Genomic DNA, 11130 nt, shown 5'->3' on the forward strand with positions numbered 1-11130 from the left:
ATTGGACACTTGGTTTCAGCATTTTCAGCCCTACTTTTTGCTTTACATATCCTCACTTCAGAATCTGCAATTACATTTTCCATTTCATTGATTATACATCATAGAGCATTAAGCTCTTCCTGACTACCATCTGCAGAATACTTTGCAATCAGCAGCAGAAACTCAGATTCTTTCAGCTCTTTATCAAGCAATCTGACCTTTTCACCCAAAGTAAAGGCTTTTGAATTGGCAAGAATTATTTTATCTTCAGCATCTCTCAATTTTGATTTTAGTATGTTTGTCTATGCAACAAGCAATCCATTAAATTTTGCATTGCTCCTTTCCAGCTTGCTCAAAGAATTTTCTTTAGCCTTCAATTCTTCCTTGGAACCTTCAAGCTTTGATTTTAGCCGAGTAGCTGAACTTTTCAAACTTAGCTGGAGTGACTGCAATTGACCAAACAAATTCCATGAAACATTTGATCTAAGCCATTTAAGGCTTGCGGCTTAAATTTTAAAGCAAGTGGTTTAAATTTTAAGCCTTCTGGTTTAAATTTAAAGCTTAGTGGTTTAAATTTCAAACCTAGGGGTTTAAAGATACTTGGTTTATAATTTAAGCTTAAATGGATAAAAAATTATAAATTGTGGTTTAAATATGATGTCATTTAAGCATTGTGGTTCAGATTTATAAATAGTGGTTTAAGTTTTAAGACATTTGGTTTAAAATTATAAAGATTTTATATTAGATTCACACATTACATTATATAGATTAAAATATAGTATGTTTATGATTTAAGCCTAAATGAATAAAACTTAAACCTTGTGGATTAAATTTTGATGCCATTTAAGTTTAGTGGTTCATATTTTAAGTTATTTAAGACTTGCGGATTAAATTTTAAGGCAAGTAGTTTAAATTTTAAGCCTTGTGGTTTAAATTTAAAGCTTAGTGGTTTAAATTTCAAAACTAAGGGTTTAAATATACTTGATTTATAATTTAAACTTTGGTGGAGATATCAGCCCTCTTGAAATGCTGGGGTACGAAAGTTGAGTGAAGTTAAGGCAAAAAGTATATTGAATTGATTTTTTTTTTTAATTTCTATCCATGATAAAGGAATAAGCTCTCATGGTTGTGTTATTTTTTATTGCGGGAAATGGATAAGATAATGTTATTTGTAGTTTTTAACGGAAGATGGAATGCAAACAACAAATATATTGATCATGAAGTGAAAATATTGATGGTGGAAAAGGATATCAAGTATGTGGAATTGGTAAACAAGATATACAAAGAGCTCAGATTGAATGAAAGATTGATTTCAACAAACTTGATTTTTGATGCAAATATGGATACAAGCAAAGGAATGAAGATAGAAAGTGATGAGAATTTACAAGTTTATCTAAACTTGAACAAGACTGTGGAAGAGTTGAAAAAATGTCTTCTCATCGTTGAAGTAGAACAGAGAAATCAAACCATTTCTTTGCCAAGAGAAGCTAGCATTCCATCTGCTTTAGCAAGCAATGCAACAAGTCACAGTTTGACTCTCACAGACCCCAATACGAATACTGCAAGCACTAGCAAGATGAAGAGCGCCTCAACACAAGAATCCAACAAAATTATAGAAGACGGGCAAGAAGCTCAATCACCTCTGCATGTGTTGCCGAATATGGAGATTGAAGACATAAGAGTCAATTATGTTTTCAAGAATAAGACTGATCTAAAACATACACTTGCGAAAATAGCCATCAAGAAACACTTTCAGTACAGAATTCAAAAATCATGTTCAGAAGCATTTTGGGCAAAATGCATAGATGAGAATTGTGGCTGGTATGTACGTGCAAGAAGCTCAAAAGTATCAGACTACTTTCGAGTTATCAAATACCATAAACACCACACATGCTCCTTAAATCACAGAAGTTTTGAAAATAGACAAGCAAGTGCAAAAGTCATCAGTAGTTACTTCAAAGAGAAGTTTCGTGACCCAGGATCAACCTATCGACCAAGGAAAATAATAAGAGACATGAGAGATGAACATGGGGTAGGTGTAACGTACAATAAAGCCTGGAGAGCAAAAACACTTGCAGCTGATGATGTTAGAGGGTCAAATGAGGAAAGTTATGCATTGTTGCCTTCATATTTGTATATGCTACAGTTGGACAACCCAGGAACTATCACAAGAGTATGTAAAGATGAAGAAAACAGGTATGAATAATATTTATGATTTGCATTCCTATATTCAGGGCTTTACAGTTTACAATCCATATCTTACATCTCTAGGAATTGGTTGTTTTTTTATTTAAATTTTACAGGTTTAAATACGTGTTTATTGCTTTTGGGGCTTCATTGGATGGATGGAAGCAATGTAGACCAGTTATAGTGGTAGATGGAACATTTTTAAAGAAGAAATGTGGAGGTACACTGTATGCAGCTTGTGTTAAAGATGGAAACAATCAAATTTTTCCGCTCGCCTTTGGAATTGGGGATTCAGAAAATGACAATGCATGGATATGGTTCTTTACAAGACTAAAAGAAGCAATAGGAGATCGAGAAAACTTGTGCATAGTATTTGACAGGCATAAAAGCATCAAAAATGCAGTTGAACAAGTGTATCCTGGTGTATATCATGGAGTTTGTCTTTATCATTTGAAGCAAAATCTAAGGACTAAGTTTAGGGGATTACATGTGCATGCCATATTTGAAACTGCTTCAAGAGCGTACTCAGCTCAAGAATATTATTCTGCCATGGCTGAATTACAGAAAATTAGCCCTGAAATGACCACTTATCTTTTGGAAGCAAAACCAGAAAAATGGGCTCGGCCATTCTTTCCAACGAAAAGGTATAACATTCTTACAAGTAACATTGCTGAATCTATAAATGCAGCAATTGTGCATGCGAGAGAATTGCCTATAACGTCGTTAATAGAAGCTATAAGAGAGATGCTTCAAAGATGGTTTTCAACAAGAAAAGAAGCAGCAATCAACCAATTTGTTGAGGTGACAAAATGGGCAAATGATGAAATGGAGATCAAACTTGATGTGGCATTTCGAATGAAGGTATGTTATTAAAGTTACATTTATTTTCTTTTTGTTCAGCTTTTAAATTTATTGCTTAATAATTGTATTGTTTCACAGGTAGATGCAATTGATGCAATGAAATCTAGTGTCACATATGGTGATCGAGTGTTTGTTGTCGACTTGGAACAACATATGTGCACATGTAATGAATTTCAACTAGAGGGAATTCCATGTGCACATGCTATTGCAACAATTGAAAGCAAGTGCTTGGAAAAGTACAAATTTTGCTCAAATTGGTATAAAAATTCTGTTTTGAAAGAGACATATGCAGGATCAATTAATCCTCTTCCAGATAAAGTTGATTGGAGTGTCCCAGATGAAATTATAGGAGATAGCATGAAAGCTCCAAAATTCAAAGTAAAACAAGGACGTCCCAAGAAAAAAAGAATTCCATCAACAGGAGAATTTCCCAAGCATGTTCGAACAGTCAAGTGTGGAAATTGCGGAATATTGGGGCATAATAGAAAGAATTGTAAAAGCCAACCAATTCTAAAAGAAGGATAACATTGAGTTGTGAATTGCATACATATCATGATCAGTGAGATTGATTATTGTCCTTGAGTACAATGCATTATGCATGAAAGTATGAACTGTTGTTATCTGTTGCAGTCTAAAGACTATAAAGATGCAATGTTATACATATTTGTTGCGTTGTGGACTTGTGGATAAGAATGTTAATACATTTATTAAAGTACATCTTGTTTTTTATTATATTATTATCTATTTAATTTATGAAAAATAGGAATTGATATTAGTGAGAGATGAATTTGACGGAAAAATGTTATAAAACATGATAGATTATCATCTTGAAATTATGACAAATTTATCAGTTAATCTTATTTATTTAAGGCTTGCGGTTTAAATTTCTAGGCAAGGTGTTTAAATTTAAAGCTTAGGGGTTTAAATTTAAAACATAGTTGGTTAAATAGAGTTGGATTATAAATAGAGCTTAATGGATAAAAATTTGATACCATTTAGCTTTGTGGTTCAACATTTGATTCCATTTAGCCATGTGGTTCAAAATTTGAAGCCATTTGCATTGTGGTTTAAAGTTTTAGGAAAGTGGTTTACATTTAAAGCTTAGTGGTTTAAATTCTTAGGCAAGTGGTTTAAATTTAAAGCTTAACGGTTTAAATTTAAAACTTAGTTGTTTAAAGAGAGTTAGATTATAAAAATAGCTTAATGGATAAAAACTTTTAATTTTGAGTTCAAAATTAGATGCCATTTATCTCGCCGCGGCGCACAGTACCTTTACACAATTAAGCCGCGACGCTCAGAATGAAAGAAAAAAATGGCTATTTAAATCACTGTGCGCCGCAGCTCTAATTTATTTGGGCCGCGGTGCACAGTTCGTACCCTTAATAATATATATAATTTTTTTTTTTTTTTTTTTGCCAATCACAACTTCTTGTCTAATTTTTTTTATCAATAAAGAAATTTGGTTTAAATTTAAATTTAAAGAATAGGGGTTTAAATTTAAAATGTAATAATTAAATAGAGTATGATTATGATTTAAGCCTAAAAGATTAAAACTTAAACCTTGTGGATTAAATTTTGATGTCATTTAAGTTTATTGGTTCATAGCTTAAGCCATTTGAGGCTTGCGGTTTAAATTTCTAGGCAATAGGTTTAAATTTTAAGCCTTGTGATTTAAATTTAAAGTTCAGTGGTTTAAATTTAAAACATAGTTGGTTAGAAGATAGTTGGATTATAAATAGAGCTTGATGTATAAAAATTTAATGACATTTAGCCTTGTGGTTCAAAATTTTATTCCATTTAGCCATGCGGTTCAAAATTTGATGTCATTTGCATTGGGGTTTAAAGTTTTAGGAAAATGGTTTACATTTAAACCTTAGTGGTTTAAATTAAAAAACTTTGGTTTAAAGAAACTTGGATTATAAGTAGATCTAAATGTATAAAAATTTGATTCAATTTAGCCTTGTGGTTCAAAATTTGATGCCATTTAGCATTGAGGACCAAAATTTGATGCTATTTGGATTGTGGTTTAAAGTTTTAGGCAAGTGGTTTAAATTTAAAACTTAGTGGTTTACATTTAAAGCCTGGGGGTTTAAATTTTAAACATTGAGGGTAAAAGAGACTTGGATAATAAATAGAGTTGAATGTTTAAAAATTCATAAATTGTGGTTCAAAATTTGATATTATTTAGCCTTGTGGTTCAAAAATTGATACCATTTAGCCTAGTGGTTCAATATTTGATGCCATTTGGTTTGTTGTTTACATTCTTAGGTAAGTGGTTTAAATTTAAAGCAAAACGGTTTAAAATTAAAATTTAGTGGTTTAAAATTAAAGCTTAGTGGTTTAAATAGACTTGGATTATAAATAGAGCTTAATGAATAAATTTTTTAAAATCGCGATTAAAATTTGTTGCCATTTACCCCGCCGCGGCGCACAGAACCTTTAGAAATTAGAGTCGCGGCGCTCAGAATGTAACAAAAAATGGCAATTAATGTCACTGTGCGCCGCGGCTCTAATTTATGTGGGCCGCGGCGCACAGTTCATACCTAAAAATAAAATATATAATTTTTTTTTTTTTGCCACTAACAACTTCTGGTCTAAAATTTTTGACGAATAAAGAAATTAGGTTTAAATATAAAGGTTTGGGTTTTAAAATTAAAGTTTAGTGGTTTAAATTTAAAATTTTATTCCATTTAGCCATGTGGTTCTGTAATGACCCAACTACTCTAGACTTTTGGACCATTAACGAAACTATACATACAAATCCTTAGTAAAACTTACATTTTGCGAAAATACCATAACTTTATTAAAACTTGTAAAAACCAATGTTAAAACTTACATAACTCAAGGCAGGATATGGGATCCCATTGTTTTAAAAACAAAACATAACATAATTTAAAATAAAAAGGATTACATAACAAGTGCGGAAAAATTACACATAAACCATAAAAAAGGTAAAACAAGACTACATCCTCGAAAATCGAACTCTCGACTCCTTGACTCCATTCACCACCGATACACATTCTCCCAAGCATCCATGAATCTTACCGCCACTATAGCTATTTTCCTGCACATATAAACAAAAAGGAATGAGCCTAATGCCCAGCAAGGAAAATCGAACACATAGTTCATATACATAAATTTCATAAGAAACATAAAACTTAACATAACACTTTATCATACACATACTATAATGGCCATTATTACTTGGGGTCCCATAGACTAAACAAGTCATATGCCCATGAGATTAGTGGGGTCCTACTAGCTAAGTAGGTCATATGCCCATAATCTATTTGGGGTCTTGTTAGTCATATGGGTCATATGCCCAAGCCTACAAACATACATATTCATAACATATTTTATAACATATTTCATAACATAAAACATAAGATAACATAAGCATAAAACATATAGATTCTATCCTATTTTCCTTACCAAAGTTACCGGGATAAGAGGACAGAGTTGGGACTTTTGGAACACTCCTAAAACCATATATAACAGGGTGAGTAGATTTGAAGAAAAAGAAATGAAAGGAATGGAAGGACTAAACCTTGAGAAAAATACTTACCAAACCTTTTTGCTCAAGAACTTAGATTTCCTAACCAAAATAAAGATTAAGGTTAGAGGCTGAGTAGAAGACTATGAGAACTTAAAAGAACAAGTACAGAAATGAACTAGAGTTTTGGGTTACCTTGAAGACTTGTAAGACCAATCTACACCTCAAATCGAAATACTATAAAACCTTACTTCCCAAAGTGTTTGATAAGCTTATGATGATCAAGCTTATGATTTCCCAACCCAGGTGTTTACACTCTCACACTCACTTAGCACTTGCAGCCTCTGAACTTAGAGCAAAAGATGAATAATGGCTGGGTACTAGGTCCTATTTATAGAGTTTAGGAATGAAAGGATCTTAATTTTACTTGAATAAAAATAATAGCTTTTTAGGGGAAAATAATTTGAATTATTGTTCAGCAGAGGCTGAAGACTCGTTCAAAAAGATGCTGGACTTATCAAGAGGTTGAATGGTTGAATGGAAAAAGAATTCAAAACTTTTCAAAATATACTGAAGGAGGCGATATATCGCCTGGGCCAGTATGCCCGAGGTTGTCGTGCATCATCTCGTGTTTTCCGTATCTACGTGCTGCGATATATCGCCCCCTATAGCTGCGATATATCGGCACACGCTGATTATTTAAACACGAAATTACACATTTTTAGCTAAGTTTGAATGGAGTAAACAGCCTTGACTAAGCCCTCAACGTATTCAAAGCTGCTGACTGACCTTATAGCATTCAAACTTTTACCCTTATTAAATTTAATCCTCAAAATACTTAATCCTTAATCATCCATACATAACATGTGCTTAAAATCCTATTGGTCCTTATCTAAACCTTATAGTATAATAAATATTATCCTTTATATCAGTCATATTAATCAAACCTTAGGTTAAAATTAATATTCTTAAACTATAGGTTAAACTTAGAAAATCTATAAGTACTACTATGAGTGTTCAAATAATTCCCGGTCTGAACCAAAAATCCACAGTTACAAAGATAATGCTATAAATACTATAATACTACTATCTAACTAGCTAAGTAAAGTTCTTGGACTCTACAGGTTCAAAATTTGATGTCATTTGCATTGGGGTTTAAAGTTTTAGGAAAATGGTTTAAATTTAAACCTTAGTGGTTTAAATTAAAATACTTTGGTTTAAGAAAATTGGATTATCAGTAGATCTAAATGTATAAAAATTTGATCCAATTTAGCCTTGGGGTTCAAAATTTGATGCCATTTAGCATTGAGGACCAAAAATTGATGCTATTTGGATTGTGGTTTAAAGTTTTAGGCAAGTGGTTTAAATTTAAACCTTAGTGGTTTACATTTAAAGCTTAGGGGTTTAAATTTTAAACATTGAGGGTAAAAGAGACTTGGATAGTAAATAGAGCTGAATGTTTAAAAATTCATAAATTGTGGTTCAAAATTTGATGTTATTTAGCCTTGTGGTTCAAAAATTGATACCATTTAGCCTAGTGGTTCAATATTTTATGCCATTTGGTTTGTGGTTTACATTCTTAGGTAAGTGGTTTAAATTTAAAGCAAAACGATTTAAAATTAAAGCTTAGTGGTTTAAATAGACTTGCATTATAAATAGAGCTTAATAGATAAATTTTTTAAAATTGTGATTAAAATTTGGTGCCATTTACCCCGCCGCGGCGCACAGAACCTTTAAATATTAGAGCCGCGGCGCTCAGAATGTAACAAAAAATGGCAAATAATGTCACTGCGAGCCGCGGCTCTAATTTATTTGGGCCGCGGCGCCCAGTTCATACCTAAAATAAAATATATATATATATTTTTTTTTTTGCCACTAACAACTTCTGGTCTAAAATTTTTGACCAATAAAGAAATTAGGTTTAAATTTAAAGTTTAGGGTTTTAAAATTAAAAATAATTGGTTAAATAGAGTTTGATTATAAGTAGAGCTTACTATATAAAAATTTGATATCATTTAGCATTGTGGTTTAACGTTTTAGGCAAGTGGTTTAAAGAGGCTTTGATTATGAATAGAGCTGAATGGATAAAAATTCATAAATTGTGAATCAAAATTTGATGATATTTAGCCTTGTGGTTCAAATTTTGATGTCATTTAGCTCAGGGGTTCAAAATTTGATGCCATTTAGCCAAGGGGTTTCAAATTTGATGCCATTTGGTTTGTGGTTTAAACTCTTACGCAAGTGGTTTAAATTTAAAGCTTAGCGGTTTAAATTAAAAACATTGTGGTTTAAAGAGACTTGCATTATAAATATAACTTAATGATTAAAAATTTATAAATTATGGTTCAAAATTTGAAGCCATTTAGCCTTGGGGTTCAAAATTTAAGTCATTGTTGTCTAAAGAGACTAGGATTATAAATAGAGCTTAACAGAAAAATTTATAAAATTGTGGTTTAAAATTTGATTCCATTTAGAGTTGTGGTTCAAAATTTGATTCCATTTAGCCATGTGGTTCAAAATTTGATGCCTTTTGGATTGTGGTTTAAAGTTTTAGGCAAGTGGTTTAAATTTAAACCTTAGTGGTTTACATTTAAAGCTTAATGGTTTATAATTTTTTTTTTCCAATCACAACTTCTGATTTAAATTTAAAGGATAGGGGTTTAAATTTTAAACGTAATGATTAAACAGAGAATGTTTATGTCTATGTTTTAAGCCTAAAGAATTAAAACTTAAACCTTGTGGATTAAATTTTGATATCATTTAAGTTTAGTTGTTCATAGGTTAAGCCATTTAAGGCTTGCGGTTTAAATTTCTAGGCAATGGGTTTAAATTTTAAGCTTAGGAGTTTAAATTTAAAACATAGTTGGTTAAAAAGAGTGTTGGATTATAAATAGAGCTTAATGGATAAAAATTTGATACCATTTAGCCTTGTGGTTTAAAGTTTAAGGCAAGTGGGTTAAATTTAAACCTTAGTGGCTTAAATTTAAAGATTAGTGGTTTAAATTTAAAACATTGAGGGTAAAAGCAATTTGCATTATAAATAGAGCTGAGTGGATAAAAATTCATAAATTGTGGATCACAATTTGATGATATTTAGCCTAGGGGTTCAAAATTTGAAACCATTTGGTTTGTGGTTTAAATTCTTATGCAAGTGGTTTAAATTTAAAGCTTAACGGTTTAAATTTAATGCTTAGTGATTTAAAGATACTTGGATTATAAATAGAGCTTAATTGATATATTTTGATGCCATTTGGATTGTGGTTTAAATTTTCATGAAAGAGGTTTAATTTTAAAGTTTAGGGGTTTAAATTTAAAGCTTAGGGGTTTAAATTTTAGACATTGTGGTTTAAAGAGACTTGGATTATAAATATAGCTTAATGGATAAAAACTTATAAATTATGGTTCAAAATTTGATTCCATTTAGCCATGTGGTTCAAAAATTGATGCCATTTGGTTTGCGGTTTAAATTTGTAAGGGAGTGGTTTAAATTTAAAACATTGTGGTTTAAAGAGACTTGGATTACAAATATAACTTAATGGATATAAATTTATAAATTAAGAATCAAAATTTGAATCCATTTATCCTTGTGGTTCAAAATTTAAAAAATTGTGGTTTAAAGAGAATTGATTTATAAGTAGATCTTAACGGATAAAAATTTATAAATTATTTTCAAAACTTGATGCCATTTAGCATTGTGGTTCAAAAATTGATGTCATTTAACCTTGTGGTTCAAAATTTGATGCCATTTGGATTGTTGTTTAAATTTCTAGGAAAGTGGTTTAAATTTAAAGGTTAGTAGTTTACAATGTTACTTGTTCAAGAAAAATAATGGCTATTTAAATTTTTAGACAAACGATTTACATTTAAAGGTTAGGGGTTTAAATATAAAGCTTAGTAGTTTAAATTTAAAACATTGTTGTTTAAAGAGACTTGAATTATAACTAGCGGTAACCCTAGCATTATGCAATGTTTCTTGTTTAGGAGAACAGAGAAGACAAAATTTTAAAGAAGGAATTGTTGTTTAGTCTATATATGCTTCATCCTGTCAAATTTGAGATTTTGGTTTGAGAAGAAATTTACACAATTGATAATCATATCGTAATATAGTTTGCACTATAAGCATTCTCTGCTCCACTTGGCATAAACATCTCATTATTATATATGAATACATATAAACTACCTCATTCATTAAAGACAAGTTGCTTACAAAAGCACTTGAAGACTTGGCGTTAATAGTACCACTTGGGAAGTAATTCTCATTGGTAAACTCATATGGTAAGTTTATGATATCAAGCACAAAAATTCCCATCTTTCAGCAAAAAAAGCTGAATCCTTCCTCTACAAAAGTTGGTACTTGAGTCCCTTGAAGAGACCACATCTCCCATTTCCAATACTTATGTTAGTAGCAAAGGGTCAGTGGGGCGTGACTAAACCTTTCCCATATCTTCTCTAACTTTCTATTGACAAGAACAAAGTTACCATTATCATTGAAAAATAACTATATCTACCTAAGTGGGTCAGAGTTCCACAACTCTTGATTTCGAGGGTCAGTGAGCAATAAAAACATTCTTAAAACAAAAAGTATTGAGAATCATATTTTGTTCTTGTGA

At 31.2% G+C, this 11130-nt stretch overlaps 1 protein-coding gene across 1 annotated transcript; it reads left to right on the forward strand.

Annotated features, from left to right (window-relative positions):
* Positions 1–1129: 1129 nt before the first annotated feature.
* On the forward strand, positions 1130–3717 carry LOC133806218 (uncharacterized). The gene is made up of 4 exons (XM_062244344.1): positions 1130–2175; positions 2283–3027; positions 3106–3405; positions 3658–3717. Exons 1-4 carry the CDS (start codon positions 1130–1132, stop codon positions 3715–3717), a joined length of 2151 nt encoding a protein of 716 aa, XP_062100328.1.
* Positions 3718–11130: the final 7413 nt, after the last annotated feature.

The sequence above is a fragment of the Humulus lupulus genome, chromosome X (genome assembly GCF_963169125.1).
Source record: "Humulus lupulus chromosome X, drHumLupu1.1, whole genome shotgun sequence".
Taxonomy (NCBI): Eukaryota; Viridiplantae; Streptophyta; class Magnoliopsida; order Rosales; family Cannabaceae; genus Humulus; species Humulus lupulus.

What these genes read in the sequence shown, in the direction of transcription:
- LOC133806218 (XM_062244344.1), top strand. Translation starts at nt 1,130, where the DNA reads ATGGATAAGATAATGTTATTTGTAGTTTTTAACGGAAGATGGAATGCA. An exon ending in TGTAAAGATGAAGAAAACAG is followed by an intron (nt 2,176 to 2,282) that starts GTATGAATAATA and finishes TAAATTTTACAG; the next exon opens with GTTTAAATACGTGTTTATTG. An exon ending in ATGTGGCATTTCGAATGAAG is followed by an intron (nt 3,028 to 3,105) that starts GTATGTTATTAA and finishes ATTGTTTCACAG; the next exon opens with GTAGATGCAATTGATGCAAT.